This window comes from Poecilia formosa, unplaced genomic scaffold, assembly GCF_000485575.1.
Source record: "Poecilia formosa unplaced genomic scaffold, Poecilia_formosa-5.1.2 Scaffold206, whole genome shotgun sequence".
Taxonomy (NCBI): Eukaryota; Metazoa; Chordata; class Actinopteri; order Cyprinodontiformes; family Poeciliidae; genus Poecilia; species Poecilia formosa.
The window spans coordinates 574,866-599,457 of record NW_006800145.1 but is presented as its reverse complement, the minus strand read 5'-3'; the positions used below and the strand labels follow the sequence as shown (position 1 = coordinate 599,457).

Below are 24,592 nucleotides of genomic sequence, written 5' to 3'. Positions count from 1 at the left end.
TTCTCGGACGCACGCGGGCAGGACGGGAAGCAGGAACTGACTGATCGGGGGGAAGTGTATATATTACAATGAGATCGCAGCTGCTCCGCTCCTCGTTCGGCTGCTTGCTGACTGTTTTCGGCCCGTTTCCCGCTTCCTGCATTAATAAAGCAGTCAGACAAACTGCAGCAGCTGTGCCACATTCGTATTATCCCAGAAAAACGATGCACTATCAAACGGAGCAGAGAGGACACCCGAATTCTCCAGACTACCGCATTTATTTTAGTAAGTTCATCTCCGCCATGATGAATGGACCCCATGTGTAGTTTGCTTTCTGTAAAGAAAACTGGCCCGGGTCTTAAATAGCCGTGGCTTCCGGTCGGGGTAAATGTTTGACCTTCCAGCTGCAGCCGCGTTTCTTTTACCATTAGAGCCAAACGTGTAAAATTAGAAAACATGTCCACAAGAACATGTGGATTCAAACGATTTACTAGTAAAAAGACAAAGTAGTGTGCACATGTAGAGCATTATTCATTATCCTGTATGCATTTTATGCTTCCCCGAGGCTGATTTAAATGAACGAGATGGCAGGCTTCTGCAGTGTCGTGCTGAGGATTTAATGCAATTAAAAACATCTGTGTCGCATTAAGAGATGCGGTACAATGGCCTATGAGAACCAGGGGATCACTAATACAAAATACTACATCTAATACATGTTTTTTCACTTAATTGGAGATTATCCTACTACAGTGAAACAAATAAAGCATTCTGCTTATGATTTTAACTTATCTGTCAGGTAAATGCATTTCTGTGTTGCCCATGGGGGGAAAAAATGCCCAAATTGTCTCTGCCAAAGCCAATCTGCCTTTGGTATGGAGAGATGGCTCCTCCATAACATTCAGTGAATGTCAGTCAGCGTCAGTCCAATATGTCTACTCTCAGGGCCCCAAGAGAGTGAGATTAACCAGAGACTAGCACCAACATTTGGGAGTGGAAAGGTGGAATAACCTGCCTGCAGACTGCAACCCCATTGAAATGTTTGATGAGGAATTGAATACTGATTATGGCTTGTACTTAGAACATTGTCTAACCAAGCTGGTGATCAGCAATAGCAGACGGTGGCAGGCTTTTGTGGCCGTCAACAATTCTTCCTTAAGCTACGGAGGCGACTGTTTGTTGAATAAAAAAATCGTCAGCACGTCTTGTTTCTAGACTCAAAACAAAGAGTCAATAGCTGAATAGGACGTTATTGGTTTGGTAAAAGATTTAATGTTTGCTTTGGAATATAAAGACTTTCCAACACGACAACACTGACTTATTGACAAAACACATTCTCGCAACAAAAAAGTAAATTGGGAAAACAATTTTTCATTCTTTTTGAGCTAAATTTACTCATTATGGGGTGATCTTTATGCATGCAGCTTTTTTTATTTTATTTTTTTTTACCTTATTTTCCTTTTTTTGTTGTTGCTTATTAACAAATCTGTTTATCTCCTAGAAACCTCTGATGGCAAATACATTTCACCATTCCATGATATTCCACTTATAGCTGAGTCAGAGCAGGTAACTAGCTAACAGCTGTTTGTAGTTTTTGTTGAGTGTGACATGTAAACAAGAAATGACTGTGATTTTTCTTTCCCTATAGAATGATGATGTACCAGCAAAAAAACCTAAGAGTGAAAATAAGGTATTATTATCCTGTTTAAATTCATTATCGGACTATTTTATGCAAGTGGACCTTCAATGACTCGCGTTTGAGCAGTTATTGACCGTCTTATTCACTTCCAGGTGCTGTACAACATGGTGGTTGAGGTCCCTCGGTGGTCAAACGCTAAAATGGAAGTAAGCGAAAAGCTTCCCTGTATCCTCATATATGCAGGTTATATACATTTCATCGCATGTTTTTTTTTTTTTTTTTTTTTTTTTAAAGATGGAATAAAATGAAAATGACGACTAGTTTGAGGACATCACAGTTTTCTCAAACATACAACAGAGCTGTGCATAAACTAGTTTATATGCTTTCACTCTTTGATTTTATATTACAGTTAAAAGTGTTTAGCTGTATTCCTTAGCAAGATATCGAATCTTAATTTGTACAAATATTCAGCAGGATGTTAGGAATTACGATATTATTGTTGAAAATTGCAACTATAATTTGTTGGGCATTTTTGTTGCTCGTCCTTTTCCACCGCGGCCCTCATGAATCAAATGATGTCTGACAATAAAGCAGGTGTACGGTCGTTTTCATCTTCATTTCATGATTAATTCATCTGGACCTAGGCTCGCGGTCTGAGTCGCACTCTCAGTGTGCATCTCTGTTGTAAATGCACGTTTTATAGATGACGGTATTTATCGCTTCTTTTTCCCAGATTGCAACAAAGGAGCCCCTGAATCCCATCAAACAAGACGTGAAGAAGGGAAAACTCAGATACGTGGCCAACATTTTTCCTCATAAAGGATACATCTGGAACTATGGGGCACTTCCACAGGTCAGGAGAAATCTGCAGCGTTTCTCCAAGACAGATATGCTTTAAAGTGCACCGATTTTAGGTGCTTCACTTTGTCAGGTTTTATTATTTTGTGGGTCAAGTACTTTTTTTTCCCCCATCTGTTGCAGCAAGTATTTGGTACATTGCAAAATTTTTAAGTTTTCCCACTTTAAAAGAACAGAGAAGAACTTATTTGTTACAAAATCCCCTCTGCTCCTCCTGTTTAAAGAAGAGGAGTACAATCCTTAATACGCCATCTCAACTTTGAAGCATGTGGGGAGGGAGGGAATAGTTTTAAATCCAGACATTTTGTTGTATATTTTGTTAGCTGTTGAATATTTCTGAGAAGATTTTGACTTTTTCGTGTTCTTTACTTGCTTGTGGACTTTACCTCTATAAAGACCTGGGAGGATCCCAACCACAAAGACAAAGAAACTGACTGCTGTGGTGACAATGACCCCATTGATGTTTGTGACATCGGCACCCAGGTAAGCAGACGTCTATACGCTGCTACTCATCTCCATGCCTATGAAAAGAAATGTGCACTTTTGGATTCTGTATCTGATCTTTACCTGTTAAACTGTTCAACCTCAGGTTTGCTCCCCGGGTCAGGTGATCCAAGTCAAGGTTCTGGGCATCCTGGCAATGATTGATGAGGGAGAGATGGACTGGAAGGTCATCGCCATCAATGCAAATGACGAAGACGCAGAAAAGCTCAACTGTGAGTGTCGTAGGCAAAAGTTCACAACAGCCATGAGGACGATTCTGGAATAAATCTGTGCTTTGCTGATCTGGAGAGCATGAGAAGATTCTCTATTGTGGAAGTTCACCTTCTATATAATAAATGAATGAGTGTTTATTATTATGCCAAAGGAAAACATGGAGTCTGGTGGGATTTAGGCTAAGATGATTCAGTTTAAGATGTGAAATTCATATGTAAATTTGTCACTTAAAGACCGACATTTCAGCTGTGCACTGGCCTTTTAGATGCAGACACACAGAACAAATCACACCAAGCTGCTCAAGTCCACAACAAACTCTGACAAGATGACTGCAGATGAAGGCCAAGGGAAAAATGGGCGTGACATGTTGAGATGGCATTCTTTATGCAGTGGCTGCATCACATCTCCAGTCGGTCAGACCTGAAACACGGGAGAACGAGCTCTGTCGTGAGGAGAGCCCCGAGAGGTCAGAGACTGTAACAGCAGCCGTGTTAGGTTCTGGTTCTCTCCTCTTCCTCTTGATGATGCCCCGTGGTTTCTGTGGGGTTGATAAAGGTTGAGAACCCCTGAAGTAGGCACGAAGATCTGAGAACAGCCAGGCAGAGCCGCGCCGGATTTGCTAATGGAAAATGAATCTGGCCGGGGCGGAACGGACCGTACTGGTTAGAGGTGGTTTAGTGGAAAAGCTCCTTAACTTAAATACTGACCATGGTTATCTCAAAGAGGACTTTGGTTGGCCCAGTGAGCAACAGTTTCAGTACATTTTTTTCCCTTTATCCCACATAAGATACTTTTGACATTGCCTCCCAGCTGTGTGACGGCGGCTCCTGAAGCTTTGTCTCCAGCACGGTTAATTTCTTGTCAGTGTCCCCCGAACTCTTTAATAGGCTTCACAAATCCTCTCAAAGCTGCGCATTTTTCTACCACATTTTATTTTTCCATCCAAATTTTCGGATGCAGCTCTCTGAGCAGTCAACTTCTCTAACAATAACCTTTTGTGTCTTGTGAAGGGTCTCAGTGACCATCTGCATAATTGTGTATTAGTTATCCTTTGTAATCGTCTAATGTAATACGTTCATTATCGTAGTAACCGTAATTTGGGGTATTTAACAGCAGAAAGCCATAATAATCTAAATGAACTTGTTTTATTTCACAGTTCTGAATCTATTTATCACATATTTCATGGTTTGAATTGAAAAGCTGAATTGAATCAACTTTTTGTTCATATTCGAATATATTTATAAGCATGTTTAATACTGAATGGTAATGCAATAGCAAGCAGCACAGACGGTAACACCACATTAGCTCTCTGTACTTTAATAGTTTATAACCATTGAGTTTTCATTGTCAACATGGATTTATTGACATTCGGTGCTCTTTAAACATATTGTGTGTATTGTCAAGGCTTTGTTTTTTTCCCCCACTAAGGCCAATTCTTAGAATCCCGAGAAACTTCCCTTTGCAGGTTACATTTCATGTGTAAACAGATAAAATCCACTTTATCTGTTTCATGGAAACCCGAGTAATCTCCGACTCTGTTTTTCTCTCCTCCCCTCAGGTATAGAAGATGTTCGGAAGAGCCGACCAGGTCATTTGGAGGCTACTGTCGAGTGGTTCAGGAAATACAAGGTGCCCGATGGAAAGCCAGAGAACCAGTTTGGATTCAACGGGGAATTCAAAGACAAGGTCAGGTTTTGAGAATAAACAGAGCGCAGCAGCTGGTGGACCAGCGCGGCGGCAGCTCAGACCAAATGTGCTGAAATGGATTTCTCTCTGCCGACAGGATTTTGCAGTTGAGATCATTAAGTCCACCCATGAGCACTGGAGGGCACTTGTGCAGAAGCAAACAAATGCTGGAGGGATTGAGTGGTAAAGCAAAGCAGATGTGTATGTGCATGTGAAATGGATAAGGGAAAGTTGAACTTGCATCATTTTTTTTCCCCCCCCCCTCAGCAAAAACATGTCCTGCTGTAACAGTCCTTTCCAGTTCAGCGCCGACGAGGCCAGAGCCGTCGTTCAGTCGGTGAGAGCTTCAAAAAACCGTTTACGGCAGCAGCAGTGGTAGATAGATCTGATTCTAAAAGTAACATGGAATCATCTTTGTCATAAATGTCAAATTAATTTAGTACTTTTGCTACAAAAATGAATTGTAGCTAAAGAAAGTACCTACTCTTTTCCAGAGTAGATGCTTGATGAACTATAATTAAGTGCACTAGTTTAATTAATTCATACAGGGTCAAAAGTATACACACAGGTTCAAATATACACAGTCTGTTACGTTAAAGCCTTATTCCAAATTGTATTAAATTAACCTCTTTGTACAAAATTCTACACACCCTGTTCAAAAATAAGTCATTTCATCACCTGTTTGGTTTCAGGACCACATCAAATTCAGGTTGAGCTGGACCTGTGATCTTAAACCGGGTCTAAGCTGCAGAGAAAAGTCAAACAAAGTAAAGAAAACAAATCTCTGACTCTGCAAGGAAAACATCACTCAGTCCATGATGCCGAGTCCTTTGAGAAGCTAAAGAGTTTTTGAAGTGGAGCAGATCTGAGCAATGCTAGACGCTACGAAAAATCTTTAAAATGGCACTATGCCACTGTCTGAAACTCAGACACCAATGTGGATATTGTATTTAAAATGTTATAGAACCTGTAGCTAATAAAAGCAAACTAACAAGGAGTAATTTTGTAACATATTCTTCTGAATTTTTTAAAAACTACATTAAAAAAATATTTGAGTCTGGAAAAATATTGAATTTTGAACATATATGAACTCTGGCACTCTACCCAATCTGTGCTTTTCTAGTCCCTTTGTAGAGGCCCTCAGCTTAATGCTGCCGCTGTCATTTCTTCATAGTTGGAGCAGAGTTTTGTTGTTGCCTCTCCTTGATTCCTTCCCGCCACACTTGCTCTCAAAGCCATTAAATCCTGGGCTTCTCTGATCATGCACCTTTCACCCAAAGGCTTCCAGCTTCTCCATGTGATGCACATTTCAGCCAGCAGGTGTCTCACAGTAGAAACCTTTACAGTGTTTATGTTAAAACTTCACTGTGGCAAATGACTGGTGTTAAAGCAGTTCTTCAGTTTGAAAGGTTTCAGCCTTTCTGTTTCCTGTATGTGCCTTTTTTTCAATTTTTTCATGGAGGACGGCAGTTTGGATCCAATGATTTGATTAGTTTTGTTTCGACAATCCCAAACATACTTCCATACTGTTTTTAGAATGGCAAGAACACACTAACCTTAGGTCTCTGGGAACTCCTTAATCTTTAAGAACCCTGCAAGAAACCAGGTTAGTGACCGCAAACCAACCAATTCTATCAAAATGTCCAAACATCCAGAGAGAAAGTAGTTGATGGCTGCAAAAAGCAAGCAGTTTCTCTGCAGACATCTAACTTGACATTAGTGGTGACATATGTTGATATTTAAGCCTGTGTGTGTAATTTTAACTAGGAATGGATTAAACAAAATCAACAAATTCAAACTTTTATATGCAAGTCATGTTTTTAATAATCTTTGCGAACTGGAATAGATGATTAAGAAAATAGTTAATCCTCCAAATGAATGACATCAATACTCTTGAGAGTATGTGAACATCTGGGGTGGGGTGGGGGGAACAGTAAATCCAACTTGGAATCTAATTTAGTAATCCGCATCTCAATGATTTCACTTTCAGGCTCCTGCTTTTGGTAGTGCACATCCTGTGTCTGCAGAAGGTAAGCAGAAAATAATTTTATCTGTCAATCTCATGTTCAGTGCTTTACATTTCTGATTGCATCCTAAATTATCTTCTTGTCTCCTGCAGTGGACAAATGGCATTTCGTATGAAGTTCTAAAGTTCCCTTGGAAACATCAGATCGTCTTTAACATGAATTGAAGTATCATGTATCCTGCTGCTTTTTCTTGTATGCAGGCAGATTTATTTTTTATACGCACTTGCAGTGGCATGTCATATATAAACTGTATGGGCCAACGAAGACATGCAACACTTGTGTTTTTGGGTGATGCTTTCCTTTTAAGCGATACACTAAGTTGGTTGTGCACTGGGGTATATTTGTTGGCAATACTTGGAGAAAAGTACGTACTCCCCTGAGAGCAGTGACCAGAAATTGGATTGTTTTTTCAGCGACCGACATTTTGTATACAGCAAGAATATGTTTCTAATATTGGATAAATAATTAAAAAAAGGTTCTGAACTTGGCTTCTGTGCAGCGTTTTTCATTGTCCAGTTAAAAAACTTTATTCACCTTAATAGAGTGGGGGGAAAAAATGAAGCTATTTGCTTTAAATAAATATAAGTTTTATTAAAAAAAAAAAAAAAAAAGGAACACCCACATGTCGGCAACATCAGGAATGATACAATTAACAGCTTTCGAATAAACTGCATTCAGTACATTACAATACTTACAGTATGAACAGCCAACCTCATTTTATTGTTTTAGCATACCGAACTTCGAGAGAACTTGGGCTGAAAACATTTTTTTTTTTTTTCTTTTTTAGTGTCTAACTGCAAAAAGACCAAGTGTGTACAAAGTGCTGGCTTAACCTCGCTCAGTTCAGCACATAAAATGTACAGGTTAAGTCAGGAAAGTCATTCAAGTAAAGTTGACTCACTCAGAAACACTCTGAAGCATCTTCAAGTATGGCTATGCTTTAAAACCCGCTTCTGGTGCCTCGGCTTTCTCGACAACCTGCTACTGTAGCTGGGTCCTGTACAATGATAATCCAACCTTTTTTTTTTCTTTAATATTATGAAGGATTCGTTTTACAAAACGATTATAAACCAGAGCCTCTAAAGAACTGAGCTAGCTTCTATAACTGTAAACATTGCTGTGAAAGTGAGTGTAGTATTTACAAAAAAATAAAAAATAAAACTTCCTGGATAATCCATTATTTCATTTCATTTCATTCACCTTGAAAAGCTCCAGTTATTAATTTTTTTAAAATTTATTCTAAAGGTCATATATGTGGAGCCAAGGGTCTATTTGACAGAATAAAAAGAGCCTAACATGAATGTCAGTGAGTTGTACTCCTGCAATACAAATTCTTGCTATGTACAATGTAACATAATTTATTTCTTTTTTTAAACACATGTACAATTTGTTTAAATAAAACATTACTTTTTTTTTTTACTACATACTTCTTTTAATAAAAAATAAATGAAGTGCTTTCAAAGAAATCAATACGTGAAAGAACTGGGGAGAGTTTTCATTAAAGTACGACTGATATTCAGTTAAATTGCCATAATTAAGTGGAAGAAATAATTAAGTTGCTCAGTGGTTATAAATGAAATGTACTAACATGCAGGCGCAAAACGTGCAGTCGCATCAATCACTGCTGTGGTCTTGCGTGCCAAAGGCAAACAGATTGCTTTAACTTAGTCATTATCTTTCCCTTTTGACAACTGAGTGCATATATGTTGATTAATTTTGAAGAAAATACCCTCTCACTAGCTAAAATAGAAATTTTGCAGGATAGCATCTGTTTTTTTATTTGAACTTATGTGTAATCTATTAAACAAGAACACAGTCAGGATTCAGAACGAGTCCCCGACTGTTTAAAGGAAAAAAAAAAAAGTTTGAACACAGATTTGCGAAAGATGCACACATAATTAGTTAAAAATGTCCCTGATTTTACAGTAATGTTAAAACTTCAACTAATATTTTCAAAGCACACTGAAAGTAAAAACAAGAGCTTCCTTTTCGCCTTTTGGTGGCCTAATATTGTGAAAGTAGCACACAGACAATGACCGATATGTAATAATCCTATTGCCGAGCTAGTTTTGAGGTATACGACAGGTTTATGCTGTACATTATTTATAAGCCTTTTCATCTCGTCAAAAGTTTCACATTGTACATTTCTACTAGGCTGAGTAGCACCTTGTTGAAATTAATCAGTTGAAACCTAAAGAAACACAATGACACCCGGCATAATTTACAACATAAATCCCAAAAGTCCAATATGGGTAAATTAACTTACTGTACAAATATCACCTGTCTGACTTAATTCAATCACAACAGCAAGTCAGCTGCCCTCTGACACTGAGCTTACCCTGTTTTGTGTTCCTCAGTGTATACAAGCACATTTACTGAGCACCACAGACATAAAACTACATGTAATATTCACAAGCCAGGATATTTGGAGAATCTACAGTAAGGAGCTATAAAAACAGTCACAAAGAACAGCAAAGTAAACCTGCTAAAAACTAAAGAGAAAATATTTATACTTTTGTCCCCAAAATGTTTAGAATGCACCACATGAATGGCTCAATTTTACAGTATAAATAACACCAGATAGTGATAAAAGCACCAATAAGATGACACGTTAATTTTCTTTCCAGGTACTTGAACTAAGTACAAAAGATGCATCTCCATAAATTACAATATTACTGGGAACTTGAATTGTATCAATTCAAAACATGAGACTCATCAATTCATTTCGACAGTCTGACATATATCACAGTTTTCTGTTACTTCAGGTTGCTATGGCTGCCAGCAAATAGAGAAACGAAATAAAATTTATCTTCTTCTACATAAGGCCAACAAAGAAAGGTTTTTAAAACAGATATGTATATAAAATGGTTTGCACAATCATGGTGTGTACTGCTGACTTGGTATCAAATAGCAATGAGTTATTTGACCTAATATTTTTTTTTTCTTCTCTTATTTTGTTGGAACTGCTCCAATAGCAATAAAAATAATAATAAAACATATCGCTGATGTTCCCAAAAAGTATTAAAAATGTTTTAAAAGACTATATGTCTATAAGAGTGCATAAGAAAAGCCTCACAAGCACAAATATATATCTCAAGATAAAACTTTTACATACCACTTCATTACATGGATACATTAAATAGTGCAGCTGTAGCACCGAGAAGCACAACACAATAATTACATTTATTCAAAATGAAACCAAAAGTAAGAGGAAAGAGCAAAATAACAATCGCAAACACGCTGTTAGATTTTAAGGTTTGCTACAATCAATAGTAAGAGCTTAAAATGATCATTAGATCTTTTATTATGATACTTGTTACAATTACTTATATAGCTGCTCCAATATTAATTGATGTAAAGTTGAGAGGAAGGAAAAAAGTTCCATTCAGTTATGATTTGAGGACCCAAGTCATCTGTTGGTTTATCAAGTCAGCATAATGCAACACTGTGCTGATGCAGAAATTTATGCAAAAACCGTCAACAAAGACATACTTTAATACAGACCCAGATTTCAATATGAAAAAAATTTCTTGATTGTTTTTTTATGAAGAAAAGCTAAGAAGCTAATAAATTAGTTTTCATTTGCAGTAAGCCATAATCACTGAAAGCAACAGAAATAAACACTTCAGATACATCACTCTGTAATGGGCCTATTAAGTGGGTTTAACTGCTTTGCTCTGAATTACTAAAATAAATTACATTTTTGAAGGTATTCTAATTTACTGAGATGCACCTGTACATATTTGCTATACAGCATGATGAGATTGTAATTTTTCATTTAATGTCTGAAACATTAAACTCAAAAATTAAAGAAAAAAAAGTGCTCTTAAGAAACACTGACTTCTTAAAAATGATGGAGATGCTCATGATTTCACTGTCGGTTGATTTTAGACAGTGACCAGTAGATGAACTGTGAGTCTCTTGTAGAGTGTAGTCTGGTTTTAGTGTGAAGGCATTTGAAAGTGGTGATAAGCATACTTTTCAGCACCGTGAGTCTTAGACTTTTGAAAGTCAGTGTTTTATGCAAATATTAGAAATTTTGTAAGAAAAATAAAGCCACCATTAAAAGAAACTTTGTTTTCAGCTGAAAAAGTTCCTTGTGTGTTAGACTGAAAGCACCACTGTTTTTCTGGTATTGCAAGTTACCTCAGTAGGATCAACTAGTAAAGCTCGGCTGTGTGAGAGTTGAGAAACATAGTACATTTGTTTTTCCATCGGAAGGTTGCCGATAGCGATTTGATGCATGTGGTTTGGGTTGCAGCACCTTCAAGTTCCTTAGAGGCTGTTTTCTACACAAACTGACTGTAAGGCCCTGTGACCTTGGTGAATGCATATGGAGTTGTCATGACGTGAGTATTAGTTGTGAACGATGATGACGATCCTTCCATTAGTGCCCTTATAAAACGCTTGTATGGCGGTTCTCCGGTAGCCTCTGAAGACTCCGAATGCTCCCGCTTCCCCCCCTTCTTGCTGCTCTTGCTCGGAGTCCCTTCCCCGCCATTCCTCTCGGCCTCTTCCTCCTTCTCGCGAGCCTTTTCTGCCATCTTAGCTTCCCACATGGCCAGCCCGTGCTTTGCCTCATTCAGATTCTTGTGCTGGTAGAAGACAAGGGAAATGCGTGTTGGGTGGTTGCGGTCTGGGTTTTTGAGGGGCGTTGTGGCATGCAGCTCTCGTTTTGCACACTCAATGAGTACAGAGCCATGACTTGGAGCTACAGCCACACCACCGATCTCAGGATCCAAGAAGTTGTGCTCGTTGTCTGACCACATTTCTGGTTTTTTGGGGGTTGTGGGTGTCTGAGGCGCTCCAGGCTCCGACTTAATATTGGAGGCTATCTGTCCACCATTGGGAAGACCCAACCCTGACTGTGTTTCAGGGTTTAAGCAGCCACTGCTGATTTGAGCTGGGAGCATCTGTGGATTAGGCATGGCCACGTCTGTATTAAGTTGCATAGGGAAGGAATCACGGCCTGGGATGTGTGGACTCTGAGGCAAGTATGAACTTGGGTATTCTCCAAATTGATTGGCTTTACTTACAGCAAGTGCATAATCCATGCCACCATGAACAGAGGGTGCTCCTGTTAGGGTGTCAATGAACCGGGCATCTGAGGTTCTGTTGTTGCCAAAAGGACCATAGTGTCTCATGGGCTGAGGTGGACGCATGGCACTGTAACCATTGACTTGGAAGCCTGGTTGACTGTACCTAGATGGATAATTGAGCTCAAAGCGTTGTTGGACGCCATACTGCTGCTCGGGGAAAAACGCTGGCCGCTGTTGGCGGTACACGTCCAGCTGATTTTGGTTTGGTGCATAGAACTGATGGTAACTTTCAACTGCCATTCCTCCGTTACATTGGTGACCTGGTTGTGGACGATTTGGCCCATTCATGTATGAGTTTGGAAGTGAAGAGAGGAAATGGCTGGCTGGTGTTGATGGCTGAGCGGTGTACATGCTTCCTGGCTTTGGAGAGCCTGGAAAAGAGCCAGGACTGTTAGAGAACCTTGGGAGAGCAGCGTTTGGTGAGGAAGGATAAGGGGGGTACATGCCCTGGTGCTGTGGTTGCTGAATTTGCTGCGGCATGACCCCGAGGGGGTATGATGGGTGACCTGACTGAAGGGGGGCTCCCACAGCACCTAGAAAACAAAAAAAACTTATGAAAACAAACTGATTTCATGTGACGTTTTACCAGTCAGTCTTTTCATTAATTAAATAGTGCTGTGAAAAAGCACTATTTAATTAATTTACTGTTTTCACTTTGAGCCAAACCCTTGTTTTGGAGTTGGACTGATTGAAAGTTACTTCTACTAAATGATTATATGCAGGGACAGGTGTAAGGTTTGTTTTCATCCTGTTGACTTTAAAGATGAGGGTGAGTCTGGGTACACCACTACAACACAGGATGGGGCATGAATACAGTGGTTAGGAACACAATTTTAATATCACAATATCAATTGCATATCGCAGTAAACCTCACATTAATCAAAAATTATTTTCAGGTCATATCACCCAACCAAATTTTAAAATCGGAGTTTCCTAAAAAAAACCCCAAAAAAACAAAAAGTCATCATAAAATGTTACTCTACCTGTAAATGGAGTGCTCTGGACAGTGTTCTCATAATTGCCAGCCTTTGCCTTGGCCAAAAGGGCCTTTTCTGCCTTGTCATTTGAGCTTTCCAGCATGGCATTCTTGTTGGCAGCCGCTTTTCTCGCATCCAGTTTCTTCTGCCGGCAAGACTTGGCAGGCTCTGCAAGCATGCGCACCTGACGACGGAAGGCACTGAGGACTTGAATGGCCCCTGATTTTATTTTTTCCTGTTGGCCCTCCTCACTGCCGAACTCGTCGGTGCTCGAAGCCTTGTAAAGAGGTAAGACGTGGAGCTGCTCATCTTCTGGTATCTTTCCAATTTCTCGATTATCCTCCCTCGTTAATGTGCACACCTGGGAAAAAAAGGTAGATGCCAGAGTAAGGTAAATGCAGCTTTATTCGGATTACATACAGGTGCACTTTAAATATTATATAGATTACATTTCTTTTATTTATACTATGGATATGATTCAGGATCTTTTATTTGGTATCTCAGATTTTCATTTGAAAAAAAAAGCTGCAAACTGAGAAAAAATTTCTTTCTATTTCACAATTATCCCCAACTATGTGTTGACCTATTAGCAAAAATCCCAGTAAAAATATTTAGATTTATAGTTGCAACAAGAGGAGATACGACAATCCTATGGGAGCATGAATACTTTGACAAGGGAGGGTAAAAACATTTTTCCTAGGTCCCCACACTTACCACAGTGCTTCCTCCCTGCATGTTGTGGAGGTCTCTATGAGCATGGGCACAAAAATCCAAACATGCAGTCACTCCGGAAAAAGGCCGTCCCTCCTTGATCCCCAGGCGACAATCTGGGGCCCTGTGCTCATGTTCTACCTACGGACAAACACAAGAGGAAATACAAAAGCTCAAAACATTACAAAAACCCTGTCAGAAATGTAAAAAAATGTCTAATGTGTCTAATCTATGTTTAATGGTGTTTTCTTTTTGCAGATCATATTCACACACAATCCTTCAGACGTGTAGATTCCGTCACGCTATTATCAAATCTGATCCTTTTCAAGACACATGGAGCAGAAAACAAATCTTGTACACGATAACTATTCACAGTCTTTCCCACAGACAAATCAACTATAGTGCACTCTTTTTATGGTCATATTAATATTTTTTGCACCTGCTTATTTAACTAAGTGCCCTCACTAAAGTCAGAAAGTAAAAAAATTCACATTACTGAGAAATGATGGTCTAATAATAATTTAAAAGCCTGCTTGCTTTTGCTTATTTGATCTGAGGATCAGCTATGTCTTTTATTAATGTGTATGTACATTATTTTAGTAGATAAATAGGAAATTATTTAATGTACTGAGGTTTTATAAATACCAAGATATACTCACCTGGTTTCCATAGGCTTCAGGGGCCATAATTTTATACAAAGGAGCCAGTAATGTTGCCAAATTCTGAAAACTTTTCTCAAGTTTCTCTTCCTAAAAAACAGAACGTTTAACATTAAGTTAAATATAAGTGTTTTGAATTTGGCTACAGCCATGATCCTCAACATCATTCCTATTAAATACCTCTCTGACATCATCTCCTAGTAGCTTAAACTTCCTCGGGATTTTGCTTCGGGCAAACTTGCAGCCGTTATAGTACATGCTCCAAGAGCAGCCAAAAGAGAAAGACGCGCCCTTGGCTTCAGGATTAAAGCCCTGGCATGCACAGGTCCTCCTGAAAGTGTACAGGTAACATTGACAAAACAAACTTAGCTAAAACACTTTGAATAACAGAACAGATTTACACTGTGGGAGTATATCTTGAACATAATGCATTTCTAATATTTAAGTCTGACAGGTGTATTCAAAACAACTAAATATCAAGAAGTTATTTTATTTAAATAATCCAGTTAGAAAAATATATATGGACTAATTAAACGGTGATGTATTAAAGCGTTTATTTCTTTAATTTTGATGACTTGCAGCCAATAAAAACCCAAGATTTAGTTTGTCAGAACATTTTAATGTAACACAAAATCATTAAAAAAGGTTTCTAGCACAAAGGATCAGCAGTACAGTATGTTCATGTACTGAACTGTATATGTACTCAAAACATTGAGGTTCATTTTGCATCAATTATTGCATCAGTGCAGCATGACATGGATGGTAATCTTACTGCGGCTCTGTTGAGGTGTTCATGGAGGATGTGGCTATGGTGCAAAGTCACATTTTTTAAATACTTTTTTTAATACATATAAACAGCATTTTTATAACAACTGAAGGTAACATAGTTGCTTGTTTGTGCTATAAGTAGCACTTTGTCCCGGGAAAATACATCATACCTTAACAGAAATTAAATGTTTGAAATCTGTTTTATTGTGAATCCATATATTATGAATTTCCCTTTTTGAACAGAATAACAATTTACCATTTCCACAATATATTTTAAATGCACCTGTAAACTACTAAGATGTAGGTATTTAATTATAAGACACTTCTGAGTACTGCAATGCTGTAACTTACTCCTCATTGAAAGCGCAGCGTCTCTGCGTATCAGCTCCGTGTTTTGTTAGAGTTTCACTGAGCTCGAGATAAAGGCGGTCAGCCAAGCTGGGCTGGATGCCTTCCCAGACCAGAATTACAATTATGATGCAGGCAGTGTCACATCTGTGACCGGTACGTTCACGCACCAAAACCAGTAGCTTTTCCTCTACACTGGATCGCCGAATCACCTGAAACAGAGCACACACAGGTATCAGAGAAATATTTAAGGGCAGCCAATTTATCAGATTACAAATAAAATACAAAAAAAATAAATAAAATCTTCATACCCATTTGGCTATGGGGCATCCTTGTGTACTTTTCCCCTCCTTGCCGGTGTAAATTACTTTCTCAATCCTGATGGCTCGCCCAGTGATGCCAGACCTTCAAAACATAAAACGTTAAGAAAAAGCAAACAGAAGTTGCAAAACATTGTCAGCTTTCCTCTAATGCTCTATTAATTTGTGGATTACCTTTTCTCCATCAGCTCTCGAATGCCAGCGACAGTAGGTGCTGAGCCCAAATGAGTGTAATATGGACCTTCATCCTTCTCAATGATTTGATCTAAATTAAATAAGGCATAAAATGTTAAGAATTACAACCTAAACCATTGATCGCATTTCATCACCCACAGGGTGAGACTTACCAACACAGTGGCACGATGCGATCTCATATTGAGTTTTCATGGGGGTATCCAGAAGATTCTTTACAGGGGTATCTAACAATTTCATGGGGGAATCTATGAAATTTTTAAGGAGCTGTTCCTTCTTGGGAGTGGAGTCGAGGGTATTTTTCAAAACAGAAGCTGCTGTGGCCGTTGAGTCTGCCCCACTCATATCCATGTTGGTTGATAGTATGGTGACAGGGCCTGAGGATTCCACTTTGACTTTATTTGATGAATTAACAACGAGAGGTTTCTTCTCGAATAGATTCGAGAGCTCGTACTGCCTCAAGCTTTGTTCCATAGAGGCAATGATGTTCCCTGGCTTCCTGTCCTGAACACATAGTGACTGTTGATTTTCAGTCTTGATCTTGACCCCACCCATCCCTGCATCACGGGTCATAAACGGCTGTTCCTGCTGCCGTGAGGTGGGTAGCTCGAATCTGGGGCCGTTTTCCATTTTTACAGCTCTGAGGTTTTGTTTGGAGTCAACTGGGCTTTGAGGGAGTTGAGAAGGGCCGTGACGTTCCTGCCTTTGTAAAAGACGCATGCGAAGAGCCGCATGCCTCTGAAAGTCAGCATGGGGACTTGCTGGTCCCAGAGGTAGTCGAGGTCCTGTTTGGAACTGGGCGCAAGAAGCCCTCGCCTGCTCCTCGGCTTTGGGATACATCCGTGTTCCTGACTGTTGGCTGAACAGACCCTGCGGTAGGTGAGGTTGTGACTGTGAAGAAGTCTGGGCTAAGTTCACCTGGTTGGGCTCATGGCAGTGGTTCTTAGGCTGCTGTGGTTGAAACTGTTTGAGGTTTTGGCTGCCTGAGTTTTCAAGACACTGTCTTTGATGTTGTGGCTGTTGCATCTCTGTGTTATTGTAGGTGAATGCTGATTGGTCAGTGTGTTGATGGTTGTTACTGAAAGGCTGGTCTGGTTGAGGCTGGTGTTGGCCTGGTGGAGGCTGGCTGCGAGGTCTGTAGGTGGGAGATTTGAGCTGCTGGGCTTCAAACTGCGGTGGGTGGGACAGCGGGCGTTGAAGGTGACAGTGCTGCTGTTGTGTTGTTAAAAACTCTACTGACAATATCTCCTGCAAGTCTTTGTCCTTGTGTAAGTGCTCTGATTGCATTGGGGAGAGGTAGCAGTTAGATTGCTGATTCTGAGGGAAGTTTTTTGTCTCAGGCATTTTCTGGAGTAAATGTTGCTGCATCTGGGGTGCCTTAGAGTTGGACTGCTGCCACTCTGGGGCAGTGTTGTGCTGAACTGGAGCACATTGCATGTGAGCAGGTAGACAGTCCGGCTGTTTTTGAAGCGAGCCGTTAGACCCTCGGCCGGCGTCTGTGAAAAGTCCTTGTGTCTGCGTTTCCCTGAACCTTTGCGCTTGGTTTGGCTCTAGTATCTGGTTTTGAACTTGGGGGCTGGTGGTCTGCTGTTCTGACTGAGGCTTAGCTCTCCACATGTCTTGCTCTTTTGCCTGGGATGCTGTGCACTGGGTCGGCTGCTGCTGGGAATGTGACAGATTCCTTTCTATCCAATTAGTTTGGCTGGGAGTGGAACATGAAATGTTGACTCTTTGTTGATGCGCATCCTCCACACCGTTTACTGACACAGAGTGATTTTGCTGCTGGAGGCTGTTTCCTATTTGACCATCAGGTTGATGTTGTCGTCCAGAGTTATCCTGGAAATTCTGAGCTTGAGTCCCGTACTGGATTCCCATGTTGGTGTCATGATACAGACCAGCTCCATTGTCATTTTGGCTGTTCTCATTTGCACCGGAATTAAGAAGAGATCCATATCCACCCGCCTCTGCAGCCAGCGAGGGATTATTGTGGTTCAGAAAAGACCTTGGGTTGTATTCCTGCTGGGTTTTTGTATATGTACCTTGAGGGTTTGTGTTGTCTGGAAAACATTGTGCCCCACTGGGATGCTGTTGTGCCCCCAGAACTATCTCTTGACCAGAGCAAGATGAAGGCTGTTGCTGTTGATTTACTCCAAAGTTACTAGAATATCCATTCACTAAATAGTTGACAGAGTTGTAGCTGTTGACGCCTTCTGCGGATGCTGCAGGCGGCTGCTGCTGTGACTCCGGCAGCCCTGAGGTTACAGCAGGGGGTTGAGCACCTTCACCAACTGAGCGTGTGGCGAGTGAGACATTGACAGTATCCAGCTGTGATCCAGATGCTTGTGGTGCAATGGAGACTTGCTCAGGATAATACTGAGACAAGGTTTTTTCCAACAGATCACCGGGAGTACTTTCTATGGTTGAGGAAGATGATACAGCACCGTTTGGAACAGACTTATTTCGTGGTCGGCTGAAAATATCCCTGTTAGGTATGTGACAGTTTCTTATATCAAAATTAATATCAGTCTGAACAGAAGTCTGTTCCATTTCAGTTTTCTTTGTCAACTCAGAGAAGTTTTTCACAAAACTACGGCTTGAGTCACCGTTTTCTTTCATTTCACCATCTACTTTTATTTTCTTACTTTGGTGGACTGCTAAGGACTGCTCTGCGAATCCATGCTTCAACTCTCCGTTCATTAAGTCTCCGTTCATCTTGAAGAATCCCGGCTGGAACAATGCTTGTTCTGAAGTGGGAATGTTGCAGTTCTCTCTGTACCTCTTCATGGAGCCAGCAGCTTTGCTGGGTTCATAATGCACCACACCAGTAATCCAGCTTTCACTGTCGCTGATCTGCACAGAATCCTCCTGTGAACACCGAGCCCCATTCTGGAATTTGTGAGAATGATGGTGAGATGCTCCAAACTGTCCCAACATTAAACTTTCTTCCGCCTCATGCTTGGCCTCTTCTGTTTCCATCTGTCCTGCTCAGAGCCCATACGTCAGGCTGCCCTTTGTCCCACCTGCAGAGTAGAAAGACAGCACGAAAAGGTTACTTTGAATATTTTTCAGATGTTATTTTTCAGTCAATGTTAAACACATCATTTACACATCATTTTCAGGGATTTAGAGGTAGGGTGAGAAGCTCGACCAGTCAGCTTCTCACCCTACAGCAGAGGGCGGATGGAATATAACTTAGAGTCAGATGAGTTGGCTTGGGCATCATTTCCAGTGTTTTGGGCACGTCCTTTTGGAAGGAGGTTCCAGGAGACCACCCAAACACGCTGGAGGGAATATGTCTTTTGGCATTGACAGTCTGTACAATATTAGTTACACCGGCAAAACATATTATTGGCACACAGAGTGTGTGACACTTGAAATACAAAACTTTATGAAATATTCCATCCAGCAGCTCTGCGCATTTGTGATGTTTCACATATTGATATGTGATGATGACTGCAATCTAGCATATTATGCTGCTTGAGTTGTATACCTCCTGAAAATATCAATAGACCACTGGAAAATGTATCTGAAAATACGACAGCCAGTCCATTCCAGCGTCTCCAGTGTTGAATTCTAGCATTAACATACGTCATGGGGAACTGATCAGATAATCACCTGAATCCAACAGAAAATACATGAAATCTGGGATTGAAAGTAAAGGTTTATTATCCTAACATTAATTTATGAACTTGACCCAATTTAAAACATTATTCATGTGTTAAGGTTGAATATAATGTGATGGTTATGGATTTTTGGGCTATGCAGCAGTCAGTGTCTGTACCCAAGACAAATTTCAATTGGGACAACAAAGTTTATCTTATTTAAAAAATGAATTAGATTTTTTTAAGGTATGAAATACTGCATTTCTGTTATTTATAATCATTTTCTACAAATAATTGCTGAAATTGATCATTTATTTGAGAATTTAGGAAAATATTGTTGCAGCAGCACAGCAAAGTGAGTAAATTCTACTTCCCTACCCCATGTAAATCTCCCTTTGTTTTGTATGTTAATCAGTAACTCTGTCAGGACGTGAACGCCAGTGTCAAGCTGCTCTAGGGGCAGCTCCGTTCCGATGGCACGCTCCGTGTTTTGCAAAGCACCAAAGAATCCAAGCAGCTCGTCACAGTTAGAGACGCCCATGTAGACCAAGAAGAAAAAATCTTTGCAAACCCAGAACAAAGCCAAGAAATCCCAGCTGTGTGTGCGTCTATCTGGGGCTTTATACAGATACACAAACACACACAGCTACCATACAGTGATTTAAACCCAAATTTACAGCAGTGCTTAATACTTGCATAATTGACAGTGTGATGTATTTTTGCTCTAAAAGTAACACAGTAAACTAAGCCAAAGATATGCTGATGAAATGACAACATTGGCTCTTTCCTATAGGTTATATGTGCTTTAATCTATTTAGGTTTTCTGATAGAAATAAACACTGAACTGCAGCTTGAATTACTGCTCACAAACTGAACTCTCCAGTAAGATTTTGTTCCAGCACCAAAAGTCTGCTTCTTTGTTTCTGTGCAATTGTTTCTCTCCCTCTCTGACCGCCTTCACCTCTACCCTATAATTACATGTCAGATTCTTCTCTACTTATGCTGCCATTTATCTTTTTCTTCCTGTTCAAGTCTAATATCTAACCTAGACAATTATCAACCTTTCTACACAGTCTTGCACATAGTTTTTTTTAGCTATAACTAGTCAGTCACATTGCATTGTACAAAGTCCAGAGTAGGAAATGAGCTTATTCATTAAAAAGTTAAAGAAAAAAAACAAAGTCAGAAGGGTTATTCAGAGAAAAATGAAAAATGAAGACTGACCTCAGTAGCCTGCCTCTGTAAAGCTGTGCCACAATTTTACAGATTGTGCATCCAGTAACACAATAATATATACCGAAACATTTTAAAGTGACACCTGCTAACGTAAAGTGTGAACAGCAACACACTTTAGGTTGTCCACAATCTAAAATGTGGACTTCTTTTATTTGCATCAGGATTTTTAGTAATATAAATTTGAAACGGTCAGTAAGGCATCACCTCTTGAATATTCAGTAGACATACTCTGCGGTCAGATGGAGTGAAATGTTTTGTCTTTTGACGTGATTATGCTAAATTTAAACTGCGGTCATAACAGCTGTGTCATGTCAGTCAGCTGTCAGAAATTTAGAATTGAATCAATTCATAGTGAGATGATAGCTGTTTATCGAGATTGTCTTTCTCTGATAATTTGATAGCAAATCATTACATGCAAACTACTTGGTTTACACCTCTTGAAACTAGAAAAAGTTGTATGTTAAACTAGTAAGAAATAGCTTTAACTGCCCATGACTTTTTTGTTGAAAGCTTAATAGTCTTTTTATATACCAATGCACTGAAGATAGACATCCATATTTTTAGTTAGAAGCATATTGTTTGCTCCATTCATACAAGTAAACATTTTTTTTTTAATCACGGTGTTTATACAAATAAAGTGCATATTACTATCTAATTCCTTTTATTCAAATGTTTGCAAACAGACGAGTTTGTCTTTCTTGCAGTTTTCTTTCATCCAGCTAAAAGCCAGTGTGCAGCACCATGTGGGATGGGGCAACACTGCATTATTTTATAACGGTGCAGCCACAGAAAACCTCCATCACTTGAGAACTTTCTTTGGCATCTCACTGAAATAAGCTGTGATCAGTAAGAATGTTATGATAAAAAACAGTAGTTTAAAAATTTTAAAATCATTCTGTTTACCTTGTTTTTATTTACTACACGACACAATGTGTGCAATAAATATTTTAAATGGAACATCTGTTCCCTTTCTGCTGTGTGATTTGCCTTGGACTGAACTCATATTCAAACTGTTTTGTCCTCCCAAAGAAAGAGCTTGTGAAATTTGAGGCCTGCCTCGGCGTTTGTAGCCTGTTTGCTGTTACTTGGCAGCCCTGTGTGACATTCATCATTCCAACAGCTGCTTGGAGGCTCAGGTCCCTGCACTTTCAAGTTCAGACCTTAAGGCAACTATGTTTAAAAAAATCTTACGGCAAAAAAGAAGAAGAAAAAAAAAATGTTTCTTCAATCATATTGAGTTTACAAAAATAGAAGAAAAATATAGAAAATGCATAGAAATACTGAATATTTTAAAAATAAATTTTAAATGTATGTTTAGGAGCCTGTAGCTATTTAGGTTGTAATGTCAGGAACAAACCAAGGATTTTTTTTTTTTTACCTGGAATTTCAAGCTTTGTCCTGTCAACTTATCTACTCACTGATATTGTGAAATAAAACAAAAATAATATTGATTTTAATGACATTATACTCACATGGATAGATTGAAAGTTCGCCGCTATGCTAAAAGAGAAATAAAATCTGCTGCCGAAGCTAAGAGAAATGTAGATCTTGGGCAGAGTTGTAAATCAAATACACACTTGCCAAGTCACACTAGTGTTTTGTTCAGAATAGGCCATAATGTCAAGTACAAATTTCCTTTGGTGAGAGGGCATGGCTGTATTTTCCTGTTTAAAAGATAAGAAAATGAAACATGGGCAAAGTCTAAAGACTATAAATTTTTGAAGGGTTCAGCACAAGTAGAAGTCCGACGCCTTGCCAAATTACTTACATAAAAGTGCTTTTTTAAACACTATTATAACTTTTATGCCACTATTATCAGTTCATCAACATCCTGTATTTAACTGACACAATCATATAATTTGAACACTGTTGAAGTGTTATTAAAAGAATTTTACCATAACACAATAACAAACAAAAAACAAGAAAACGGACTGAATATTTTCAACATGAGGCTTGCTAATTAGCATATTACACCAAAAGTCACTGTAGCTTGGATATTCTGACAGCATGGAGAAGAGCTAACAGTGATACCTTATCCTTAGCAGTCCTTTGCTTGCGTAATTAGGTCAGAGTACTTGGATAGCACTGTTTTAGTGTCCCCATGGTAAACAATCAGCTCGAGCTGCTGCTCCACAAACCTAATGACCTGTGGCAGAATCGTCACCATCCTACAAGCTAGTTGACTGTATGAAAACAAATGATTAAAAAAAAAAGGCATATGATCAATTTCCAATTATTCCTCTTTTAAAGATCAAGAGCAGTATAATAAGTTCTGTTTTTGCAAAGATTTATTTACAGAGAACTGTACATGAATTGCATCTGAAGTTTTGCCAAAGAAAGGAGAACTCTTTCACTGCTTGCTTTAATGCACCGCTTGATTATTGCATTGTAGGCAGATCGCATGATGACAGTTCATGATGTATAGCTTGCTTGTTCAGAGAGAGGGACTGACTGCACTGGAAAGAGTATTTAGAAATAGCTGATACGGTAAAAATAAATTCAGAATTCATAACATAATTCAGAACCAATATGCTAGCTGAGTGTGTCGTTACCAATATGCTAGCTGAGTGTGTTGTTACCAATATGCTAGCTGAGTGTGTTGTTACCAATATGCTAGCTGAGTGTGTTGTTACCAATATGCTAGCTGAGTGAGTTGTCAGTGATGCTCAAATGCTTAACAGGCTCAGTTGTACCCATGCCCATTTATGGTTTGCATAGTACAGGGTCTTTTGTTCAGGCAACTTACGCTTGTGATTTTTGTCACATGGCACACTCATGCTGTGTCTCTCACATGCTTGGTTTTACATCTGCTATCTCTATTTTCTTCTCAACATATGACAAGCCTGATGAAGACACAAAAGATTCCTCTGTCTGCATATCTCCTTTCTCCTTGGATGTTGCTTCAAGTCAAACCAAATCAAAGGCTAAGTCAATTTTTGCTAGATCTGGGTAAAGTTCAGTTGTACTGCATAAAACTGAATGAATCTAGGACAAAAAAAAAAAACAACTAAATGGAACACTTCATTCTGACCTGTGTTCAGTTGCATTCTGACAATGTGTTTTAGTGGGGATTTCATGTGATTGACTCACAATAAAATAACTCATAACTGAAAAGAATAAAAGCCGTACAGCAATTTTCCAAATGAAAATCTAAGAAGTGTGTCATGCATTTGCATTATATCTGATACTCCTAAATAGAATTCACTGCAACCAACCGTCTTCAGGACTTAACTATTTAGAGAAGAGTTGACACATGTGTCCTGTATTTATCTTTGTATAAATGCAGCTGTTCCATGAAGGCATCAGAGGTTTGTTGGAGAAGATTAGACAATAAACAACCTCATGAACACCAAAGAACATAGCAGACAGGCCAGAAAGAAATCTGTTCAGAAGTTTAAAGTAGGTTTGGATTGTAAATCAAAATCCCTAAGCTCATATGAATGGTAAATCCAAAATATGTAAAAGTAAAGAGCATCTGAAGATGTATAAAGACATGGCAGTTCACCCTAACTGAGAGGCCAGGCAAAGAAAGCATCAACCAGCTACAGAAATCCCCAACAACAGTCCACCACAATTCACATAGGGCACACAGCAAATATGAGGAAGAAAGTGCTTTGGTCAGATGAAACCAAACTAATTATCCAACATACAATGCTAAGAGGACAAAAATAAATAAAAAATTCAAATAAGAGCATCCACAGTATTGTTTTAAAAAAATGTTAAAGACCACACACAATTTCACACTGCTTGGTGTTGGTCTATATCATATAAAATCCC

General features: G+C 39.2%; 2 protein-coding genes across 3 annotated transcripts in view; one reads left to right on the top strand and one right to left on the bottom strand.

Annotated features, from left to right (window-relative positions):
• Window positions 1–7,391, top strand: LOC103148483 (inorganic pyrophosphatase-like). 2 transcript variants are annotated; one of them, XM_007567273.2, is made up of 12 exons: window positions 2–264; window positions 1,478–1,542; window positions 1,625–1,666; window positions 1,768–1,821; window positions 2,349–2,468; window positions 2,870–2,956; window positions 3,063–3,189; window positions 4,749–4,876; window positions 4,974–5,059; window positions 5,144–5,213; window positions 6,867–6,906; window positions 6,996–7,391. In XM_007567273.2, exons 1-12 carry the CDS (start codon window positions 69–71, stop codon window positions 7,016–7,018), a joined length of 1,038 nt encoding a protein of 345 aa, XP_007567335.1. In that variant the 5' UTR covers window positions 2–68; the 3' UTR covers window positions 7,019–7,391. The 2 variants fall into 2 exon arrangements, 1 of the variants encoding a protein (XP_007567335.1); XR_001664118.1 differs by lacking the exon at window positions 5,144–5,213 and having other exon boundaries at window positions 1–264; window positions 4,974–5,077.
• A 291-nt stretch (window positions 7,392–7,682) lies between these two features.
• Window positions 7,683–24,592, bottom strand: part of LOC103148482 (methylcytosine dioxygenase TET2-like) — a 28,170-nt gene continuing 11,260 nt past the window's right edge. Inside the window, exons 2-10 of the mRNA XM_007567272.2 lie at window positions 16,133–18,997; window positions 15,960–16,050; window positions 15,777–15,870; window positions 15,469–15,677; window positions 14,530–14,680; window positions 14,350–14,439; window positions 13,694–13,831; window positions 12,986–13,340; window positions 7,683–12,535 (exon numbers count right to left, since the gene is read on the bottom strand). Of these exons, the coding sequence (XP_007567334.1) occupies window positions 11,193–12,535; window positions 12,986–13,340; window positions 13,694–13,831; window positions 14,350–14,439; window positions 14,530–14,680; window positions 15,469–15,677; window positions 15,777–15,870; window positions 15,960–16,050; window positions 16,133–18,953 (5,292 nt within the window). The 5' untranslated portion in view covers window positions 18,954–18,997 and the 3' untranslated portion in view covers window positions 7,683–11,192. The remainder of the gene's footprint in view (window positions 12,536–12,985; window positions 13,341–13,693; window positions 13,832–14,349; window positions 14,440–14,529; window positions 14,681–15,468; window positions 15,678–15,776; window positions 15,871–15,959; window positions 16,051–16,132; window positions 18,998–24,592) is intronic.